Genomic DNA, 23,868 nt, shown 5'->3' with positions numbered 1-23,868 from the left:
TAGGCCTAAGGTCATGTTTATGTGCCAATTTGAGAAAGCATCCCTTTCATCGTCCTGTTAGCTACAGAACAGACAGCATGCATGTAAAATGAGCCTTACTCCGTTTTTGGCTTCAGAAACACGGTGATCAAGAGCTCACCCATCAGTTTCATGCTAAGATCTTTGAACAAATGTTTGCTGCTTTCGTAACCTGTGCCTGGTGAGCCCCTGGGCCATCCCTGTTAGGGAGACGGCAGGATCTAGGAGCCGCCCGCTCAGGCCAGGGGTGGCACAGGGGAAGGAGGATCCTTAGAGGAAGGAAACATTCTGGAGGAGGAGAATATATTTGAAACTCATGCCACGTGAAATAGGTGTCATTTTTACTTTATTTAAGGACAAAAGAGGGGAGAAGAGGGACAACAGTAATTTTCATAATACACAGAAGACGAGTTAGCACTGAAAACAGAAGGCTGTGTGTGTACTCGCCACCAGTCTGCTTTGCAGCTCTGATTAGTAAACAATGCAGCTTGTCATTTGCATTACTGTTTAGCAAATTTATAATTGGCAAAACTGGGGATTATGAATCACCGTAAGTGGACTACAACTAAGACAAAAGCCTAAATAACCCACAAAAAAATCACTTAAAAATAAACCATAAATACGTGATGCACATTAGTGTAACAAAACCATTTTTTTGTAAACATTTTCTTCAACACAACATGGGCATGAGAAAAAGTAAAAACACTGCGCTCGATACAGAGAGACTCTGCTTTAAACACAGAAAGGTATCACTTATTAAAGCTTTGACTAAACCTAGAGCCATATTGGTATTTTGTTTGGAAGAGTTGTCATAGTTTTCCATGTTCCACGTTTAACGGTATCAGCATAACACTATCTTCTTCTGTTGATTTTGCCATCTTTGCACTTCTGTGAAGTCACTACCCTGTTAAAGGAAAAAGATCATCCCTTTCTCTAGAAGAAAGACAACGCGACAGCTCGCCATCTTTCATGGAGAAACCTAACCGGGCACCTGCTTGAAGCTGTAGCAACACAGTCTGATCTACAAGGCGGGGAGGCCACGGAGGGAGGGATACCACGGCCAAGGAAAACACACCGCGGGCACCCACACCCAGGGGACCAGTGGCTGGCTGACCGAGGTCAGCTAAGCCCGGCGATGGATTCAATCACGTTCAACTCCAACACCACCAGGTGCTGCCCAACTAGGACAGGCCCACCCTGACCTGAGCTCGGAGCCCATTGCCCCTGAGGGAAATGCGGTTTTTGTCAAGTTCTCAGTACTCGGCAATTCCAATGAAACACCATTTGCATGGTCTGTGTCACAGCCCTTGACTTACAGACACTGAGCTTCAAGTCTGGATGATGCAGACCATGAGGCCTCATCCCTTTTTGTATCTTCCATGTCGGCATCAGAAGTTTAGTATTTTTTCAAAGACACTTGCCCAACTTTTACCTTTCGCTAAAGTCACGGGAGGGGGCTACAACTGACCCCGTCTCGGGTCCTTTCTCCTCTGCCGGTGCACGTGTTCACTGAGACACATTTCATCTTGGGTCAAAAGCCAAACCGAGTAGGGAATCGCCAGCAGTGATGTGATTGTGACTGCAGTCCCATGGTGACGGAGTCTGGCCTGTCTCAGAAGTCCCTTCCAAGGGTGGGATTAACTCCCCAATCTTCTCTATGTTCAGTATGAATTAGTAGAAAAGAACTATCTCTTTCTGCCTTAGACATCAGCACTACACCAAAGTCACACACACGGAAAACCTGTTTCCCCGGCCTTGTCCTTCCAGCACGGAGGCGGGTTTTCTCAGTGGGTCCTGTTGTGGCGCGTGTACGCGACCAGTTGTTGTTTCTGCATTTGTGAGTGTATGTACTTTTCACTAGGGTTTGAAATTCACAGGAGAGCCTCCGGCAAAAATGCGAACCCAGGAGGAAGAGAATGACGAGTCAAAATGGATGCCAAATGGGATGCCAATGCCGGGCCAAGCCTCAGCAAACAGGTGCAAGTGATTGTTGGAGGAAAACCTCCACTTACACGTCATAAAAGAAAATTCGCCACGGAGGAGGAGTAAGCCTATGAAACACCGAGCTTTTGTTTGGTGGATGCAACATTCCCATCAGAACTCAACAACAGGAAAGGCGGACGGCAGAGCCATGGTGCGGAGCGCTGCTCCTTTACCAAGTAATTAAATCCTCAGAGGAAGCGAGTGACCAGAAGCCATGAAACCAATTATTACCCAAGACATTTATTACAAATGTCATGAACATATTCATAAAGTAAAACTGGTTTAAAAAACAGAGAGAGAACGGGAGAGCAAGGGAGAGAACGAGAAAAGCCAGGGCTTTGATATCACACCCAAAACACAGGAAGATGCTATCTTATGAATGAGCAGTATTAACTACATTCTTAAAATAGTTTTAGTGCATTGCATTTTTTAGAAAAAGGGAAATACCCCCGGCCCCAAGGAAAGGTTCCTGCAACACTGTTAACAGTTTGTGGGGCTGTCCCCGTATGACCACCTGTCTGCAAACCCCGATTTGAGGACACTGAGGCCCCTCACGCTGTGGGTGATGGCCGCCCGTCCACCACCACGGGCGAATCTAGTGGAAACAGCGCGATCTGCTCTCTCAACTGAGAAAGCAGACGCGCCCGTCAGCGAGACAAGCCTCGTGGCTGTTTCCCATCTTCAGGGACAATTTCTCTTGTGCCTACTGAGACCTGTGACGAAATAACAGTCAAACTTCAATTGGATAGTTTTGGTATTAAGACTAAATTAAACATTAATGTTTTCCTCCAAAAACATATAAACTAAACCACCTCTTAATGCATTAAAAACAATGAGGTAGGCGAAACAATAAACACGTGGCTGAAAAGACAATTTTTTCCCTCCGCAAGTGCAGGCCGTGGTGAAACTGCTGTTGCACTTCTAGGTTTAAACAAAAATTAAACCTTTGACCGAGGCAGTGCTAATCCTGTCACACAACGAGGTTCTGGCCAGGATACAAATGCACACCTTTTCCTTTTTTTCTTTCTTTGAAGAATTATCTGCACATGATTTAGGCAAAACCTGGTACACAGAAAATGACTTGAGCTCTTGGCCAAAAAAAAAAAAGGATTCCCAAGAAACCAAATGCCAAATGGGTCCCTAACCCACCCACCCCACCTCCCAAGCCCCACCCACAAAAAAGTTATCCTAGTAACTGTGTCTTTCACATTTTATAAATATTAACTTCTTAAACCTGCACCTTCTTCTTTGTCCACATATGGTCACATTACAAAAAAGAAATGTCAATTAAATACATTGTTAATGTTACTCTATTAAATCTGCTCTTGGCTTCAGTGACCTGCTCGTCCGAGCACACTTTACACCCGCTGTGCCCACTTCTAACCACCCGCCGGCGTGTCTGTTCTCCACCTGCAGACACCCCGGGACAGAGTCACAGACGAGGAATTCTGGAGCTGGAGGGAAGGTGTTTGCATTCTGCCTGATGCTTGATTCCAACGCCGATAGCACCTGATGGTAGAGTCTCAACAGCACCAGCTGCGTTGCAGCCTTTATTTCGAACAGGACAAGAAGAGAGTGGGGATGAACTGGTAAGAGCGGGCAGGAGGGGAGAGGAGACCCCCGCCCACGCGGCCTGGGCGGCTCCAAGCTCCAGTTGCCAGGAATTCCAGGTTCTCATCTCGATGACTCCGGGGCCGGCATCCCCGCCCGCCACTCCTACCAGCTCAGAAGAGAGGTCCTGCCCAGCGTCATGAAGTACACCTGGCTGCTGCCCCCGGACCGGACCGAGGCGAAGAACACCTGTAGAAGGAGAGGGGAGGAGAGGAGAGGGGTCAGCAGGACCCTGGTCCCACAGCCCCAGGGGCCCCTCCCAAAGGAAATCTGGGGTGATGTCCATTTGTCTGTGAAGGAGCCAGTTTTCATCTTGACCAGGAAGGCTCCTTAGCCAACGGATGACTCCTTGTACGTTGTGCCCTATTGTGAGAACGCAGAGGAACAAAGGCGGTGTTCCCGAAACGGGATCATTTGTGTTCACCTCCACGGCTAATGCCTTCTGAAAGACGAATGGGATTTTGGCAAACTCAATGCGCAGTGGGGAGGCTCCTCAGCTACCTCGTTTTTCTCTTTTAGAAAATGAAGCTGAGATGTATTAGTTATTTCATATGACTCTACAGTCAAAGTAACGTAATTTAGTTTTGTGCCTTTTACTAATAAAACCCGATGGATGTGACATCATGAATGATAAAAATATTTAAATGCCTGAGGTTCAAAGAATATCACAGTTATGGCTCCACTGAACATACTTAGGAAAGTGTAAGCCGAAAAGCTGGCAGAATCCTGGGTTAGGTCTGAGGTTGTATGGATTTTCAAGGTAAAAGATTTAGGAGGTAATATGTAGGGGAAAAAAGGCCAAGTGCACCGGCAAATGGGCTAGAGGAGTGCAGGAGGAAGTGGGCTGGTGGTGATGCAGCTCTTGAGTAGGAGAGCACGTGGCTGGGCAGGAGGCCCAGCTGACAAGGAGAAGTGACAGCTTTCTTCGTCTGAGAAGTCAACCTGAGGTCTGCTTGCTAGGAGGTTTAATATATTTTAACGTGAAGCAAAAGGGGGAAATGTTTCTAAGGCTGCACTGGGCTGCCCCAGGTGGTCAGACATATTTTTATCCAAGTGACAGAAGACAGAGAAATTTGGGCTTAGAAAAGGCCCGAGGGGTCAACACCCTTGGCCAGTGTCTGTTCCACTCCAAGGCTGATGTGGGGAGGGAGGGAGTCAATCCCAGAGAAGACAAGGATGTGGCCAGTTTCAGAAAGCAAAGGTTTTAACTGGGGCTTTGATGCCCCGGGGTCTCACCTGCAGGAAGTATGCCTACTTCTGCATAAAATGATTTCCCCTCTTAGGCATTTATGTCACACAATGAAGTTATTTCACTACTCAAAAGGTAGACCAACAAGTGGTGTATTTCTGGTACGTATCAGGGGAGAGGAAGTTTTACCCTGTTATTTAAAGTTGCATGAGGGTTCCTTCTAAACACAAAAGAATTCCATCCATCTAAACTGTTAGCTTTAACCTTCTCTATCCCTAAACCAAACATGGCCTAGGCAGGCCACCGAATGGGGAAAAAACCCCGTAAGACAAAAAACAAAAACCCAACATAGGATGATTTCTGCAGAGATAAACAGCTCTACCCCCTCAACAAAAACAAAATAAAATATATCATGACCTCCATGAACAGGCCTAAAAAGTCACTACTGAAAAGTTCCTTGATAAAGTTATTTCAGAATCTATCAAAACCCCAAGGAAAGGCTTCACCAAACTTCATGGAAAATAAACCATTGCTAAAAGATAGTAGCAACTAAAAAGAATCTCTGAGGAAACCGTTACCTTGTCGTTGCGTTCACATAAGAATTTCAGTCTTTGAGCCCTTTTGTGCATAAACACACCATCCAAGTGGCCGGTCTCCACAGACCGGATCTCTATGGCCTTTTCTCCCCAGCCCATCGTCTGATTGGATCGAATATATGCTTTTTGAGAGGAGAAAACACGTATCGTTAAAGGTAAGGAAACAGCAGTGGAAAGAAACTGCTCAGGTCTCGGTCTCTCTCTCTCTCTCTCTCTCTCACACACACACACACCCCACCCCTCTAAACAGCTAGAATTTGGGGGTTTTGTTTGCAAGTCACTCTGCATGTGCACCCTCATGGTCCATCCTGGGAGGCAGTATTTGAATCAACAGTTGAGGCAGTCACGCCGGAGCAGCACCTGCCCACCCGCCACGCCATAGCTTAGCTCGTATTTTCATCACACTAGTGACCAGGGAGGCAGCGAGAAGGAAAGCCAAGTGGACAGAACCAGTGACGTAACTGCAATTAAACCAAAACAGTTTGGGGATATAAACTTGGAGCCGTGAGGGTGCCAGAGATCAGCCTTCGCTGCTGAACGCACAGGGACGGTCAGGAGGCTGAGTGTCGACTGCGGCTGGGCTGCGGAATGGCAGGAGTGATCACTTACCCTTCTGTCTCCCCTCACGTCCCACACATCAGTCCACAACTACACCTGCCCCTACTGCCCCTGGCTGTCTTAAAGATTAAATGAAGGACTGTGAACGACAGAGGTTTAAAAAACAATGACTTGGATTTTGTCCTAACAGAAGACTATTACGTGTGTCACACGGTCTACAATCTAACTTTCCACCGTCTACTGCCAGCCACTCTGTTAAGTGGCCAAAGGGTCTGAAGAACACGTAAAATCAGTACGCAAACTGCACGCCTCTTTAGGAAGGGCCTTTTCCTGTCAGGGACGCGCACCTACAGACGTTGGCATCTCTCCCCACTGCAGAACCACATCCTTGGTAATCCTTCCATATGTGTTCACATAGACCCCTTCGTCTTCATAGCACACCAGAAGCTCCATTCCATCCGTGTTGGGGAGGATGATGATTGCGTGGGGTTTGATGCTGCACTGGATCTAGAGAAGAGGAACAAAGTACAGGCGAGCATGTTTGTGGCTACTTCCATCCCTGCAAAAGGGCTCAATAAGAATGTCTTGGGGAACGAATGCACTGGTTCAGATTCCTGGTGATAAACACAACACTGGATAACACTGTGGAAAACCCATGTGATATACATATATATCTGAAAGTCCACCTTTGATAGGTCCTATAATCTACTAGTTCACGTTTTCGGAGCCCCTGGAACATATTTGGATTGGGGGCTCCATTTAATAAATTGTGTTCCTCTAACCAGTCCCGACCCACGGAGGTTCTGACCTGCCAGCAGCTGCCCAACCCTCCCGTGTTAGTGAAAGCAGGGCGAGGAGGTTTTCAGGAGGGCTTCAGAGCCAGGAGAGTGGGTCTCCACTTGGCTCGGAGCAGAGTGCTACTGAACAGGGGCGCCATTTAAATACTCACCCCCACAGCACAGGGAAAGCAAGGGATCCCTGCTTGTGTTAGTTCACTAAGCAGAGTAAAGAAAAAAGTCAAAATAAAATGAAGCCAGTCAACCAACCATAGAGTGTGGGTTCTTTCTTACGTGTGTTGGTAGATAAATGTCATAGACTGATCCTGAATCCACATCAACAGCATGGAATCCAGCACAGGATCCATAGATCACTTTCAACCTCTGGCCTTCCTCAACAGTGAGATCCACCAGTAATGGCTTATGCACCAAATCTCCAAATGACTACAAAGAAGCAACGGACAGAGCGGCTGTGAGACGAAGCAGAACTTATTTCTGATGGTTCAAACTGGAGAAGCCAGACCCAGGCACACCGTTACTCAATTACTGAACCACCCTGGCAAAAACCGTAAGCAAAACTACTCTGTACAGTAAGTCTTCAAGTTCTTTTGCTCTTATCTGTCAGTCAGCACCAGCTACTCCAACGAAGACAATGGAGACAGAGCGGCTGCACGATCCACGTGAGGAGAGTTTTTATCAGTGTGGTCATCACAGTCTCTGCTGAGCTACGCAAACCTCCACTTTAATGTTCCAGCTAGAGTGATAAAGCTAACGAGAGGCTGCCGTGTACCGTAACAGCCTGGTGGCCTCGGTGTGTCATTAACGTCAACACCTATGGCTCATCAGGCAGGTTTGAATAAGGTATTTGTGTATAAAAGCAACTAGTACAGTTGCTGGCACCTGGTACGTGAAGGTAACTAAGAGCAGATCTCAGAAGATAATTGTAACTATACAGTCAACAGCGTTTAGTCAATTAATATGTGGTTTTATTCTTTAAAGCAGATATGATAACCTCATGTATACTGCTTTACTGGGGAATCAAGGAATAAGCAATCTAAATACGTCAATTTTCCAAATAATGGAAGCCTACCCTTGATAAAATATGTCAAAACTATTTAAACACGTAAGCAAATAGAATCTTTTTGGATACAAAATTCTTAACTTCTTGCCCTGCACTGAAACACCCCCGGGGGACAAAGCTTAAGGTTTTTTGTCTAATAGCAGAAATGATGCTATTAAGTGATTTATAATATCTAATGTTATAGTAGTATCATTTTCGATTAAGAATTTTATAAATTTGTATCTAGTGCAAACTCTAGAAGTATAAAAAAGAAATATTAAAAATATCCACAAGGGCTTCCCTGGTGGCGCAGTGGTTGAGAGTCCGCCTGCCGATGCGGGGGCTGTGGGTTCGTGCCCCGGTCCGGGGGGATCCCACGTGCCGCGGGGCGGCTGGGCCCGTGAGCCATGGCCGCTGGGCCTGCGCGTCCGGAGCCTGTGCTCCGCGACGGGAGAGGCGACAGCAGTGAGAGGCCCGCGTACCGCAAAAAAAAAAAAAAATCCACAAAAATAACTGCTAATATTTTTCTACGGTATTTTTCTTTGAACAAAAATGGTGTATTATACATATTTTAATACTTGTTCTATTTAATGTGTAATAATGCATTCCTTGTGTCATCAAGAGTTTCTGTAACTTCATTTTTAATTAGTCCTCTACTGAACAGATATACCTTAAAGCTGCCTATTGCTGGATACCTGTCAAAAACATAAACATCTACATCTTTATACACGTCCATGACTTTAGGTGGAAGGTGAAGGTCTGCTTCTTAAATGGAGGTGGTGTCAGTCTGTCCTTTCAATCCAGGTGTCTGCCCAACATTCCGCTCCTCTCTCACACTCTGAGGACTTAGAAAGCCGATAGCTCGGCTTGTTCCATTAGAAATGGCCTCTCGCATGATAAAGTTACATACACCAATATCAGCACATGCTTTTAAATGATCAGCTGTAACCATTCGGGGTTTTTAGACGTATTCCCTGGCTCTCGGCCACAGTGTGCACGGCTGATGCTACCTTTAAGTGCACTTGATGTTGTTACCTTAAAGGCCATAAATTTGTGATATGGCTTGGGTGCCCACGCATAGACTTCCACAGAACTCTTCAAAGCAATGACCAGAAACTTGATTCTTTCATATTTTACTGCAACAACAAATAAGAGGAGCACAGGTCAGCATCAATGTGGAACTCTGACTTCTTTCAGCCGTCCTCTGCCAACTCTCTAAATATGCCTGCTGCTGAGCCACCCAAACCAACAAGAGAAAAATGCTGAAAATGTAGTTTTCAAGCCTCGTGGTTCACTTTTCCGATTCTTTAATGTACAATTCAGGCTGCTCCCATCGTCCTCCATGTTGTGTTGGACTCAACTCCATACCCTGGTTGCCATCAATGAGCACTTTCGCTGACGTCCCTAACCTTCTTAGGCTGTAAGTACTTAATCAGCAAGGACAACGTCAGCCTTTCCACCCTACCACCTCGAGGGCTCAGTACTAGTTCAGAAGGATAACGATGGGATTTATCAGACAAGAGGGTCCCAAATCCCAGCAAGAGGTCAAACCTTCCATGTGGCCTTTCCTGAGTCCTGCGTGGGGCTTACAGATGGAGGAACACAGGACTCTACGACAAAATACTCATCAACTGAGTTTGAATTCTATCTGTTTCTGGGTACAAGATCAAGTATCATTTCAAACCACTTCCTGAGCTATAGAGACTGTAGTAATTACTAGGATTTTAGCTAAAGGTGTGTTACCAAAGGTAAAGAAAATCTCTAACTTTATATATATAGATATCTATCTATCTATCTATCTATCTATATATATATATCTATATCTATATATATATAGACATAGATATAGATATATATAGGCCTCCTTTACACAGCCGTTTCAGTCCTCTTCACAGCAGCAACTCTGCTTAGAGCAGACACCCGGAGGGGCCCTGGCCACACCTGACTTAATGGCTGGTGCAGACTCCCGGTGCTTTCATGGGCTCTCTAAACCACAGCACTCCGCCTTTGACCATGAGACATGGCTTGTTGACTTGATAACTCTCCTTGTTATTTCATGTATTGTCACTATGCAAGTGAATCACATGACTATTAAGATACAAAGGATTATAAGAGGCTGTCGAAACCAGTGCTGATGGGATAGAATTTTCTGTGATGGAAAGGTTTCATGTCCACCCTGTTGATATGACTAGTGGCTGTCAAGCCACTAGTTACATGGGGCTATTGGGCACCTGGAATGTACTAATGTCACTGAAGAAAGAAATGTTAAAGTTTATTTCATGAGAATTAATTTACATATAAATTTAAATACCCACCCCCCCCACCCCGCCTTCTGAGCTCAGCTCAGTTTTACACATCTGCCTCTCACTCTCCTGTAGGGTCATCTATTCAGGGACGTTTCAGCTGTTATGAGCCATTTCATTACATTTAGCCTTAGACGATTTCAGTTACATATCAACAAATAAAAACAGTACACAAAAACACAACACAGAAAATTCTAATCCCGAAATCTACACCGAGGTGACAGAACCCTGCAGGATCACTCAGAATCAGTCCACTATCAGGGTGGCAGGCGCACTCATTAGTAACCAATGAGCTGAGGGCCGTGGACAGGTCACATAAACAAGACGGCAACGCCAAGGACTGTAATACCCCTGGGAGCAGAGGCACTGACTACAGTATGTAGTTTCATAAACACAGAAGAAAACACACAAGCAGAAATCAACATTCAATACACCCCTTATGTTACTCAGTCTGAAGTATACAGTCTCTGTATACTTAAGACTTATACCATTTGCTAACCTTCTCAACCTCCCATTTCAAATTCAATTAGAACACATCATCTTGCTCATAAAACTGTAACTGGGCTAAGCTCCATTATTTCCCCTTTATTTCCAACATCAGTACCTATATTTTGATTTTTTTCCCCAACACGAAAAAACTTATTTTGGTTTTGTTCTTGTGAGATCTTATTTCACGAGAAGCATGGCAGGCATGCTGAGGAGGAAAGAACAAAACAGCTGCCATGAAACACTGACTGGCCAGCAAGATTCATTTCTTAGTGATGAGCAGAGTAGCTCTGTACAGCGCATTTAATTCAAACCGACAGGCCTCAGCTACTTGGGCAAACTCTCAAACGTTCGATCAGTGACTGCCAAGGACCCAGAGTCCTCCAAGCGAGGAGAAGCCTACAGTGCAAAGGAGGAGTCCAAGTGTCTCTCCTCTGGCAACGCTTCCTTCTTCTCTGCAAGATGTGAGCCACATCTTACAGAGAGAGTGTGGACTGTCCAAGGAAAGGGTGAGAAGAGGCTCACGACAGAGGGCGGGGACAGCCAGAGTTAAGATTAACGGCAGGCCTGCAGGCCTCAGGATTAGAAGGTGCCTCAGAAACATCCTGATACAGAAATGAGTTACCAGTCTCAGAGACAAGTTCATTACTGAAAGCTTCAAAACCACATGGATTTTAAATGCAAGATTAATTAAACCCTGGAAAAACAAAACCCTTCCGCCCGGCGTGGAACTTACCCACTTTATAGTGTACACATCCTTCCAGATCCCCCACGGTTGTCCAACCCTGCTTCTTCTCCACTTCCGGATCGTTGTGAAGTATTTTATTTCTTAACCAGGACAAATAGTAGACACGTAACTTATCCTTTTTGCCTAGCCAAACAAATATAAGTACTTTACATGCATATTCAAAAGGAGATATCATCATTATCAACAGTAACCAAAAGGAACTGCAATAAACAATAAATATCATCCCCCTAGGGAACCATTTTGTATCAGTTTCACTAGCAACTCAATTCAAGCTATTATGTCATCTGATTCTCGAAACCCCCTAGTGTAACTATTATGTCTCATTTGAGAGCACAAAAGGGTTTCATAGATCACCCAACCTGGGGACTTGAATCCAGCAAAAGGTAAGCCATAAACTGGAGATGGGCACAGCTTACAGAGCTAACAGAAGACTCACACCCAGAACAGGTAAAGAACTCCTATAAATCGATTAGAAGAGAGATAACCTAGCAGAAATATTGAGCAAGCACCTACAACAGACAAAAGATGTTACCGCGTAGACGCATAAAAAGGTACTTGCTCTCAACAGTCTGAAAAGGATACAGACTGCGTAAGCCCACCTATGACATTCTGGAAAAGGCAATATCGAGACAGTAAGAAAGGACCAGCTGTTGCCAGGGGCTTTGAGGGAGGGAGGAGTAGGTGGAACACCAGAGGGTTTTTAGGGCAGGGAAACTAGTCTGTATGATGCTGTAACAGTGGATAAAATTATGCGCGGGTCAAACCCAGAGCGCACACACACAGAGAACACTAATGCAAACTGTGGACTTCAGCTAACCTGTTAGCTAAAGTATTAACATTGGTTCATCCGCTGTAACAAATGTACCACATTAATGTGAGAGAATACGGGAAACTGGAGAGGGCCAATATGGGGACTGTCTATACTTCCTGTTCAATTTCTGAGTAAACGTAAAACTGCCCTAGGAAAAGAGCCAGACACAAAAGAGTATCTAGCATGTTTGAAGGTGTTCAAAGTCAGGACAGGGCTTCCCTCTGGGGAGGAGGGGCAGTGCAGGGGAGCCACCGGGGAGCTGGGATGGCTCCCCTCGTCCCCAGGGTGGGGGGCTACGTGCATGGGTTCTAACTGTGACTCTTCACGGAGCTGTACACCATTTATACGGCTGTGCACTTTCTGTGTCATGTCTTATACTTCAACACAATCTTCTTAAGTTTTGAAGAATTTTTGAATGTGGGAAAATACTCAATATATTAAGTGAAACAAAGACAATATCGTTTTATGTACAGTGTTTTATTCCCACACTATGAGATATATTTACAGAAACGAGGGGGAAATACAATAAAATGTTAACAAGAGGTATCTCTGAGATGGGGGTTACATTTTATTTTATTCTTCCTAAGTTTTTTTCTGTTTTCGAAGTTGCCTACAACTGACATGTATTAATTACTTTTATGATTTTGAAAACCACTGAGAGCTATAAAGAGGAAAAGAATACAGAAAAGTAGACCAAAATAAAAATTTTAAAAAATTAAAAAAAATAAAATAAAATAAAAGTAGACCAGAAAAATGCTATCAGTTGATTACTGACCCCATGAATCATCTTGCTCACTGGATCACAAAATTAAGTTTAAACCAGTTTTTAGCTGATTTATTTTTCCTACAATTCTAAAACTTATTTTCCATCACTTTTTAAAGCTCAAGCTTTAAACGGTTTTCTCATTTAAGTATGAGATGGATGGTGAAATTTTTGCATTTCAATGAACATCTTTACTTAAACCAAAAGCCTATTTGAAAACTAAAATAACTGCCAGAAATTTGTTACATATAAATAAATATAACAAGTTTGGGTTAGCAGATAACTAAATCAAAATCACTGCTGGTTATCAGAGGACAAGTCTTACACTTCTACGTACTCTTTGACCCCAGCAAAACCACAAATTATTAAGAGATTATGATCTAGGCAACATGGATTCGTATGCCCGATGGTTAAGTGAGCTGCAAAGATACTTGTGAAAAATGTTTACATGAGAGGGAAAAAAAGGAATAAATGGAAAGACTAACAACAGAAAATAGTAAACAAACTATAGTACGTCTATGCAAAGAAACATCCTGTAGCCGTGCAGAATGGGTACCATGAAGGAAGGTTCAGGGAGAGGAGAGAGTAGCCTACAAGGTTTGGACAAACAAGAAAGGACGGGATACACTTAAACTTCAGGGCAGTGGTTACCAAGGGCAAGTAGACGCCAAATGTATGCACAGCAGTGTATTCTAACATCTGTTAAAAACTACCTCATCAGTTATATGGGTGTCATATTATTCTCTCAATGTTTGAAATGTTGCATAACTATTTTTATGGAGATTTTTTTCCCCTACGTGTGTATTCTGAGTGTGTGTATGCTTAAAAGACTGGAAATTAAAAACTGAAGTTAACAGACGTTATCTTCAGATGATTTTACTATTTATTTCTCCCATTTGCTTTTCTGCAGTAGTTTCTTACTTTCTACAATGAACACATATAATTTATACTAAGAAAAATGCTCTTTCTAAAAAGACACTTATAATAAGTGTTGACTGACATTAAAAAGAAAACCACGATACTTTTACCATCAATGGCAAAGAACAGTTCCTTGTGCATGAAAGAGCCCTGTGGGAGGGAGTGGACATAAACCCACACTCTGAACGGGACAGGCCACAGAAGGCGGTGGCAGGGTGGCAGGCAGGGTGAAGTAGGAAGCGCAGGTTCCTGTGCTCCCCGGGACCTCTCAGCAGAGCCCCAGGCAAATGTATACACGTGGGTCCCCTCTGAATACATTTTCCTACCACGTTACTGTAAAATCACGTTACAGTTCTAGGTCTTTTAGCTATTACTTCAGAAAAGGAACTCACTCGAGTTCTGTGCCAGCGAGTACCACGTTTTTAAACAGTGCTGGGGGCCTGCTTTCCCCGAACACACGCTTACCAGATATTGTCACCAAGACATTCAAGCCTTCCAGGACATCCATCTGTTGAAATCGTCTTCTGTTGATCAGAGGATACACCTTCCCTTGGCCACTTCTGTCCAGCAGCATCAGGCCACTCTCTGTACCCACCAACAAGTTCACTCCTATTTCAAGGACACAGAAAGCCCACAATTTTACACTGTGCTTGACAAACAGCCTTGTATGGAGCGGATAGCAAAGCCTATCTGGAAGAGTGGTTTTCTCAAGCCACCCACAAACAAGAGAGCTTAAAGTACCCAAACTGCAACAAATCACCACAGAAGAGAGAGGATGAAATACTCACTTACATGTAAAAAAGGATCTATGGTGGTGGTGGTGGTGGGGGGTGGCGAGCCCATCTCATCCCCCTGATTACCTTCACCACCCTCCAGTTTCCGGTTCTTCCTCAGTTGCCCCAGGATGTCCCAGCCCACCGTCTCCTGGGTACCACAGACTCTCCATCTCATCCGTCACATCAGACACCCGAACAAACCTTCGTCTGATGTCACGATCCCCGCCTGCTTCCTTCACCTGTCTTTTCACGGGAAAACTTCTAGACTGAGCCATACACAGCCCCCTTAGTCCTTAACAGTTTGTGACTGCTCCGGCGTCTACCGCAAACAGCCCTAACCTTCCTGCAACACTCATCGGGCCATACTGTGCCCTCAGAAACGGCTCACTCTCTCCGAGAGGGTACAAAAGCATCCATCCAGCATTCAGAACTCTCTGCCCCTCAAGCCAACTTTATCATTCACTTATTTTCCCAATTACACTGATTTCCTTGGTCTGTGAACTTGGTTGCCTAAACTAACTTGGTAACTTGTAGCACAGAGCACCTTGTACTCCTAGGGGATTGGGCACATCTATGTTTGCACTGAGTCCCTAAACTAGATAATAAACTCGCTGAGTGAAGGAACGAAGTATGTGTGCTTTTACAAAGTAATCGCTCCATCAGTATTTTCAGGCAGATGGAATGACGGGAGAACAGCATGTATTTCTTGAACCATGTCGTCCTTATTTATTCCACACACACACACACACACTTTTCCAGAAAATTTCAAAAGAACAATTGTGAAGGCAACAGGAAAAACCCCTCCCCGCCCCCCCTCAGCTCCATGCCTATTTGGTACTAAGTGGGGGAACCCTAGCACCAGGAGGACAGCATCTACCCAAGGAAACCTTGTGAGGAAACCAGAAACACCTTTTGGGTCCTGGGGGACAGCGGGGAGCCTGGCATTTACACATGTACTCACATCACCGCTACTTTAGCAACTAACAGAGTGCCAGGCATGCATGGATGCGGTTATCAATACGCTGAAGCGCTGTATGCTGCAAGCTAAACTGCTGTCCAACTTTAGCTGACAGCCAAGGAGTTCATTCCGAAGGTCCCAGTTCATACAATATTTCAACATTTTCCTGGTCGACCTTCCATGTTGAGAAGCTAAAAAAAATCTACGTCAACTACCCAAATGTGTAATAACTACACCAAATACGACGAGCATTGTGAAATCTATTATTTGTGGTTTCCAAAAACAAACACCATTCAATTTACAGCAAGAAAGAATAAAGATTCAAAAGAGCTGAAAAAAGTCTTCATATACACAAAAATTGTAGCTATTTTAGCACTTACCATATTTTCCAATTCTCCAGTATATATTTCCAAGAACTGTGTCATTTTGTAAAATACTGAGCGCTAGCAGTCAAAAGAATACCGACAGTCACTGGAAAATAGCAACCTTGGAAATTATGGGCCTATGAAAAAAAACTGTGGCATGCTGCACCAATTTTTTTTATAAATGTACTTTTTTTAACCTTACAATTGTTAGTTATAATTAAACTTTATAATGCTAATTGTTCAAAGGTAAGCAGGGCTAGGAATTGCAATTGTATCCGCAGGAATCTGGTGCAGGGTGATGGAAGCAATGGCTAAGAGCTCTATAACATGTGACTTAAAATTTCCTTTCAATTCTACGATGAATTACACTGTAGTCAAAGCAGCAAAGTAAGTGCACACAATTCTTCATAATCATAAGAATGGAAACTGTCACATCCAAAAGATGTGTTAAAATAATTCTGGCTGTAAATAAGGAGAAATTGCCTTACTAAAAAATTAAATAAATATGCAGTAATTTACAAAACGAAAGTCAGTTCGGTAAGATAAAGGATGCTCACTGCAAGCGTTTTCTAGGAAGGTACATAAAAAACTAACCTAACGCGGGTCAGCAAAACACAAATGTGTCCATTTCACCATTTCAAGAGCACCGCAGCCTCCTCTGAACCTCCTCCTCTTGTCAGGCTACAGCTCTCATAGTACATGCTTTAACTTTTCTGGGTCTACGTCTTTGAGAGACTTATTTTTTATTTTATTATTTTGCGGTACGCGGGCCTCTCACTGCTGTGGCCTCTCCCGTTGCGGAGCACAGGCTCCGGACGCGCAGGCTCAGCGGCCACGGCTCACGGGCCCAGCCGCTCCGCGGCATGTGGGATCCTCCCAGACCGGGGCACGAACCCGCGTCCCCTGCATCGGCAGGCGGACTCTCAACCACTGTGCCACCAGGGAAGCCCGAGACTTATTTTTCAGTTCACTTAAAAGGTAACTCATGACAGCTATCCCGAGCAGTTTAAGGAAATCCACCAGTGATGTGACCCAGACACGGGGCAACTCAAACACACTCGGATATAGAAGTCACCTATTTTAAGTCACCTCCCTCTCTCTTAACATGATGAAACAGAGAGTTCTACTGCATTTTAAAAGACACAGGCTTGAGAGAGTCACCTATTTTTCTCCGAGGTAGTGAAGAAGTTAATTAGGAGAAAGAAGGATTTTAGTTTTAAAAAAAAATCAGATAATGGCACACAGAATGGGGCCCAGCACGTTGCAGGACATTAGAGGACTATAAATTAAATGTGACACTGCTACCAAGGGCAAACATCCCAGGCACAAATTTCTTCGCCAATTTGGAAAGAACTAACATATTTAACATTATTTCTACGCTGAACATAATGTAATCATTTTGATGATATAAACACCCCCAAGAAGGCCTTTGATATGAAGAAAACTGTGCCTGAAATGGGCACAGACGGCTCTTCCAAAGCCCTCGGGGGAGCAGGGGGAGGGGCTCACGGAAGGGGCAAGGGGAGCCAGGACAGACCAAGGCCCAGAGGGCGGGTGAGGAGGACAGTCTATCAAGTCACGGGCCCTTCCGGGACGACAGAAGGGAGGACCATCTCGAGGTTCCTCAGGGGAACCCCGAGGCCCTCGTGGCTGCTTCCATCGCCCTGGGCCAGGCGAGGGGCTGGGAGTGAGAAGAGCTGATGGCGTCACAGGGGAAAGGCAGAGCCGTCATGGACACGCCAGGAGAGCCTGCGAGAGGATGTGTCCTCACGCGTTTACACAGCAACATCCAAGGAGTGGGAAACTTTTCTGAATACAGTGGCAGGGCTCCTCCGTTTCCAAACAGCCCACGGCAGGATTCAGGGAGTATTAACAGGTGTGGCGCTGGAAGGCGCGGTCAAGGCAAGAGCAGGCGAACCTGCGGGGCTGGGGCTGGGGGAGGTGGTGGACGGGGGCGACGGCCAGGAGGCGGCAGAGCCGTGTGCGCCGCAAACTCGGAGAACCCCTCTCGCGGTGTCCACACAAGCCTGCACGGTAAGGCAGCTCACGGCCCCTCCCGCAGACTCCCGGCCCAGGCAGACTGCTTCGAAGAGCTCCACTCAGATGTTAGGCCCACGTCACAAAGAGCAAGGGAAAAATGATAAACTGAAACATTTAAAGGAAATCAAATTCGACCAATTTCTTCATTCTCCCTATAAATATGGGCCAAATCAAATGTCTTTCTCATTTTTTCCCTTTTCTTCTTTATATGAAGAAACGGAGATGAGTCAGTCTTTGCAACACCTGACGGCTAAAACAAGGGCAGGCCTGTGTGTGTCCCTGTAGGATTCCTGAGGGACAGGGTGCGGGGACGGACGTCAAGAGTCTTCCATCTCACCCGCCAACGACGCCTCCAAAAACACCTGCACTATCTAGAAACGACCGGTCCACCCTTGAGACTAAAAGCGAAAGCATCAGAGTCACAGTGGGATACCTACCCCACAAGGCAGCGCACAGAATCTCAGAGTTAAACCTCTTCTTGTATTTGCGAATCTCTGGGGTGTCGCTCTGTGGCCTAGTGTTGGTGGGATTCACATTGACCACTGAGCCCTTCCGGGTAGGATCTTGCCTTATGGCCTCCGACCTCATTCCATCACAGGAAAATCCCACTGAAACACAGGACACTGGAATTATTTTGCGTCTCCACGAGCACTGGGCCTGCTCCCTTCCCCGCTACGCCTCAAGCAGATATTCATGTCACAACCAACTCTTTGCCTAGGAAGAGAAATTCGTAAGGAATGTACATGGAAAAAGGAAACTGACTCTGCAGCTCATTGCAAATAAGGCAGTGCAAGCAGGCTGGGCATCTGGTCCGAGGTCTGCGCCTGCCAGCCACCAGCATGTGTGCCCAAGCCACCAGAAAGAGTGGCACATAGTGCCCAAGCCCGCTCGTCAGCTGCTCTCTTGTTGCTGCTTTACTTACCCACAGAAGTCACTGTTGTCCCACTAGATGGAGAAATCTGTAGTAATCTGGGGTCTATAAAAGGTGTAAAGGAGGAGGAAGATTTGTGTTTCTGGAGTGTGCTACTAGCGGACTGAGTCTGCAATGTAAATTCAGTCGTATTAATACAATGACAGTAAAGGAACAAACAGAACACTTCAATCCACCTCTACAATGCATTGCTTCCCAATACAAAAGCCCTATCCCCCCGCTTCCTCCCCCAAAATGCTCCGGAGGTGCTTCTGCATGTGTACCCCGCACCCCCCAGTACAGGCTGTTTAACCGGGAGCCAAAGAGAGCTACCCCTGTTTTCAGAAGTATCGCTCCTCTAAGACGGAACATGCAAGCTACCAGCAAAATCTATACTTCACGCTCCTCCGGTTTTTAATAAATAATTATAATGAAAACTCCTAAAGGAAGTTTGAAATGTCTTGATCTCAATTCATCAATTTTTGAATTTACTCTCCTGCCCCCAAAAAAGTCCAATGAATCTATGTTGGAATACTGGCAAATCTTAATTTTATACCGTTTCTTTTAAAGTGAGCCTCTTGCCAGAAAGCTACAGAAGCTTTGGCCACCATCATTTTAGGTGCATCATCATTAAATCCGTATCAAATAGGGGCTCATTAGTGAAAGGTGCAAATACAGAGTAAGGCATATCCTTTTGCTCTTTTAGGAATAGGCGTGTTTTGGTTAATAATGTAACTTAAGACAGGAAAAAAAAAACGGCACAAAGAAAGTGAAACAACTTGTTAAGTGGAAATGTAATGACGATTAAAAACAAAACAAACAGAAAAATAAACTTGCCAGTTTAGTGAGTTAAGGGTTATTGTAAACACTACACATTAGAGCAAAATGGAGCCAGGTGTAAATATAAGAAGGGATGTAAGTGTAGGTGGGATATATAAAAGGAGGAAAAAAACCATGTCTGACCACGTGCTTTTGTCCTGGACCGTTTCACTCCCCTGGGCAGCTGAAGTCACAAGTCCTGCAGCCCACCCCCTCCTCAGCTCTCCCCTCCCATGTGACACAGCTGCCTGCTGGCAGGTTTCCTGCCCAGGCCCACGATCTGGGGCCCATCCAGCCGATGGCGGCCAATCTGATGCCGAGCCTGCCTTGGCAGTCAACTTGCCCCTGGCTCCTCAAGGGGAGAGGATTATTCTGACTCTTTCTAACGAGAGAACCAAAATAGGAGCAGGTGGGCAGGCCGGCAGCTCAATGCTTACATTGATTGACAAGATTGGCTGAAGCTACGTGCCACTTGCAACCTCCTTCAACTGTTACACAAAGGCATTTAAACCAAACCTCCCACGAAAACGATCACTTGCTTAACTAAGGACAGGGTGCCCATGGTGGACTGTCCCTGCACTTGGGGCATAACCCTGTTCCAAACGGCAAGAATCACCCAACCGGCACCCAGACTGAGAGCACATAGCCACGCCTTCAAACAAGCACACAGGATTTCCCGTTCAAAATTTGAAATTAAAAGCACGCTCAGTTCTTTGCCCTTCTTGTTTAACATCCTAATTTTCTAGGTTTCCCCCAAAAGCAATTTGGCCTCTTAAACTCTGAGTGATTGTAAATTTCAAGGAGAGGAATCCTTCAACAAGGTTGTCAAAAATAAATAAGAGTAACCAACCAACAACGCCCACCCTCCTCCCCCCGAAACAAGCAAACAAAAAAGATCCAGCCCTTTTGGAAGGAGGTCCCTGTACAGAGCAACACATTTATCCTGATAAGGCCAAGTCTGCTTAACCAAATGTTTCTATATTTGATTTACTGGATAAAAAGAATGAAAAAGGCAGATTCCACAAATGACTACCAGAATTTCATGCCAAATACATAATGCATCTGAGAACACAGCAATCGTTTTAGACTTTTTTTTTGAAAAATAAACTGAATGAGGAAAGCCATGCAACTACACTTATCTAGAGAAAAGTAAACAGTGAGCTGGCAAGTTTGGGGGGAAATCGCTCCAGGGTTAAGGGGTTTGTATGCAGCTCTGAAACTTGTTACTGGGGGGGAATGGGGGAGTGGGAGAGAAGGGGGGGTGACAGAAGAAGGGGGCGGGGAGGGGAGGTGAGGGTGTGGGAAGGGCTCTGCAAACTAGCTCCTAGGCAGTGCTGGTCTAACCCTGGGAGAGCAGCCAGCTGTGGTGTGAGACATACCTCATTAGTAGTGAGCTTGTCCTGGGGTGTCTGTGGGGACATGGTGGGTGTCGGCTGGCTGGAGGATGGGGAGGAGGAGGTGGAGGAAGTGGAGGAGGAATGGCTTTGCTGTAAGAGATCTGGCAAGAGGTGAATGCGACCGGCAAAGCCATTGCTCTCATGATGGCTGGCGCGCTTTTGGTCAACTGCACTCTGCAGAGAAAACAGGCACACTGGTCGCGCTCGCGCGCCGCTAACATTGCCGATGACCCTACGGGTACCTGACTGCTGGCGGTGCTGTGTGACTCTCCACTCTGTGACGTCCTCAAGGGCGACTGGAGGAAAGCAGCCTGAGCCGCTCACGCTCCCTCGCCAAATGCCTAGGCTGAGCCAACAGAATCCACGGCACCTCCTCTGGTGACCGCAGAACCCAAACAGCGGGTGTTTAATCTGCTTTATCTGCCACAGGAGCTGCTGTTACCAAGCCACTGGCTTTTCTCTTTCCTTTTTAAATCTGTCTAAAGCTCTAGAAAGTACCCGTCACTTCTTTGAATCCTGGTCTTGTCCGGACCAGGCCCTTCCCACTTTCCATACGAATGCACTGCCAGAGCATGAAACACACTCAGGGAAAAGTCCGAAGTGCTACACAGGTGCCCTGCTCCACTTAAATGAGAAGCACACCCCTTTCTTCCATCTGAGCTAAGAAATGAACAGACCGTTGTAAAACTTGGTAATCCAAAAGGAGCACACCTGGGTGGCACACCATTAATATTCAACGAGGGAGGAGCCTAACGCCCGGAGCACAGAAGAGAGGCCCCCCCTGCTCCAGCTCCCGGCCCCCGGGCAGCTCCTTCCTGCCTGCCTAGCCGGCTCCCGCCGCAGACCCCCAGCCTCGGAGCCCAGAGCTCCGCGCAGACCCCTGCTGCCTGGCTGCAGACCTGCCGCAGGCCGTGGCGTGCCCCCTGCGGCTTCTCTGCACTCAGACGCAGACCGTGGGGTTCACGGGCTGCTGGGATGAGGGCTGCCGCGTGACATGCAGGCGAGCGGGGCGGGGGCCCTGCTGGCCGCCTCGGGGCATGCAGCACACGACGCTACCCTCCGGGTCTCTTGTTAGGTGAGAACAGACGATGATGTAGAAACAGCATGAGTGAGTGAATGAGCAAGTGGGTTAATGACTACAGGAGAAGCTAGCCTCCAACGAGGAGAGAGGACGCGGGTACCTGGCGGACGATCAGGGTGCCCTCCTTGGATGGGGTCATGGCTGGTTCACTCTCCACGTCGTCGTGGACGATCATGGTTTTCACGGACTCCGTTTCACCGTTGCTCAAGTTCAGAGATGACCTATTGAGACAAAATCCAGACATGAAGGGCCATAACCCATGAGCCGAGGATATACCGTTTAGATTTTTCACCTTCTCAGAGTCCTAACATGAGATCGGGCTACAGGTATAAAGTTTCCTCAAGGGAAATGAACTGCCGTTTCCCTTTTTTCACAGCCTCAAATTAAGAAGAAGAAATGAAACACACGGAGTACTAGGAAAGGCCCTGACATGCACACACACCAACAAAGAGAAGGGGGAAAACAGAAAGGCCGTCTGCTGCTGACTGCACGACGGGGAAACGTTAACTGTTCACAGGATCAGAGGACAGGTTTTCAACAACTGGCCCCAAGTGGACAGAAGGCCCAGTGGGGACACTCATCCTCCCTAAAGCAGGGCGGGACTGACGCGGCTCTGGCGTCCTCCGGCCCCGAGGTGGGCTCCTCGGGGCCTTCCTGCTCCACGTCGTCGTCCTCCTCATCCGTCGTCCCGGACTCCTCGCTGGACGAGGAGTAGTCTGTCACCTTGTGCGGCGGCCGCACGTCTTCCGCCGCTCGCAGCTCTCTGGCCAGGGCCGTCAGGTCCTAGTGCAGGAGACAGAAAAGAGGGTCAGGCGGGAGAGCGACGGGGAAACAGCGCAGGGCCAAGCGCTTCGTTCTCACTATCCAACAAACGGCCATGCCAGCTTTGCCAAACTGCCTTGCAGGGTCTTTACCGGTTATCATGGAGGGGAGCTCTCAAAGCTTTCGATAGAAAAGACGAGACCAAGAGAAGTCAAAAAATTAAAACAAAAGATAGAAAAGATTTTTTTAAAAGTCCAAGGTGCTGTACTCAGTTCAAACCTCACAGGCATTAAAAAAAACAAGAGCCGAGAGCATTCTTTTCCGGCTATAAAATTCTGGATCGACAGATGTGTGCAGACAGACCTTGGTAGTGTGTTATAAAGACGCCCGCCCCTGTGACAAAGTCTTCTTTCGAGGAGATTTTGCAGAAAGCAAGATTTTAGTTAAACAGGGGTGATTTAAAGTACTTATTTGGTGAGGTTTTTAACTCCAACTTTTATTTTTAAAAATGTCCAACTCGCAGAAAAGTGAGAGTGAAGTGAGCCCAGGGTACAGCTCACATCTGGCTTAACCGAGGGTCAACAACTTGCCACATGCGTGAACAAAGTTCCTGACGTGTGCCGTGAGAAAGCGCTGCAGTGTGTCTGGCCGTGGAAAGGCAGCTGGGCAGGCTACCCTGCCGCTGCCTCGAGCGCGCACGCTGGAGGGAGAAGCGGCCCAGGTTAAACGCTGCTGTTCACGAGGGCTTCAGTTCCCTTTCCTCTTCTATATGCAGACACCGTAAGACCCAATCAACTATCCAAATATAACTTCCGAGCTTGATTATTATCTCTAGTCTACATTTTCATACGGAAGTTCAATGTATGTATCTTTCCAGTTAAAATTTTTACTTAAAAAGCAATGATTTTTTGGAAGGCAGGCTATGTGGCCACTCTTCCTT

General features: G+C 46.1%; 1 protein-coding gene across 50 annotated transcripts in view; it reads right to left on the bottom strand.

Moving 5' to 3' along the window:
• Positions 1-347: 347 nt before the first annotated feature.
• MAP4K4 (mitogen-activated protein kinase kinase kinase kinase 4) overlaps positions 348-23,868 on the bottom strand; it is a 179,126-nt gene continuing 155,605 nt past the window's right edge. For 19 of the 50 annotated variants that reach the window (XM_082642878.1, XM_082642889.1, XM_082642911.1 and 16 more), the window contains 12 exons: positions 22,774-22,949; positions 22,267-22,387; positions 21,068-21,259; positions 18,882-18,999; positions 18,397-18,567; positions 14,286-14,429; positions 11,317-11,451; positions 8,827-8,927; positions 7,002-7,175; positions 6,303-6,462; positions 5,380-5,519; positions 348-3,801 (listed from right to left, as the gene is read on the bottom strand). In XM_082642878.1, coding sequence (XP_082499004.1) covers positions 3,718-3,801; positions 5,380-5,519; positions 6,303-6,462; positions 7,002-7,175; positions 8,827-8,927; positions 11,317-11,451; positions 14,286-14,429; positions 18,397-18,567; positions 18,882-18,999; positions 21,068-21,259; positions 22,267-22,387; positions 22,774-22,949 — 1,716 coding nt within the window. In that variant the 3' untranslated portion in view covers positions 348-3,717. The remainder of the gene's footprint in view (positions 3,802-5,379; positions 5,520-6,302; positions 6,463-7,001; positions 7,176-8,826; positions 8,928-11,316; positions 11,452-14,285; positions 14,430-18,396; positions 18,568-18,881; positions 19,000-21,067; positions 21,260-22,266; positions 22,388-22,773; positions 22,950-23,868) is intronic. The other 31 variants (XM_082642900.1, XM_082642905.1, XM_082642906.1 and 28 more) reach the window with 3 other exon arrangements.

The sequence above is a fragment of the Mesoplodon mirus genome (assembly GCF_964341445.2).
Source record: "Mesoplodon mirus genome assembly, chromosome: 14".
NCBI lineage: Eukaryota > Metazoa > Chordata > Mammalia > Artiodactyla > Ziphiidae > Mesoplodon > Mesoplodon mirus.
Note: the sequence above shows the minus strand (reverse complement) of the source record. Positions and strands in the feature narration are given on the sequence as shown.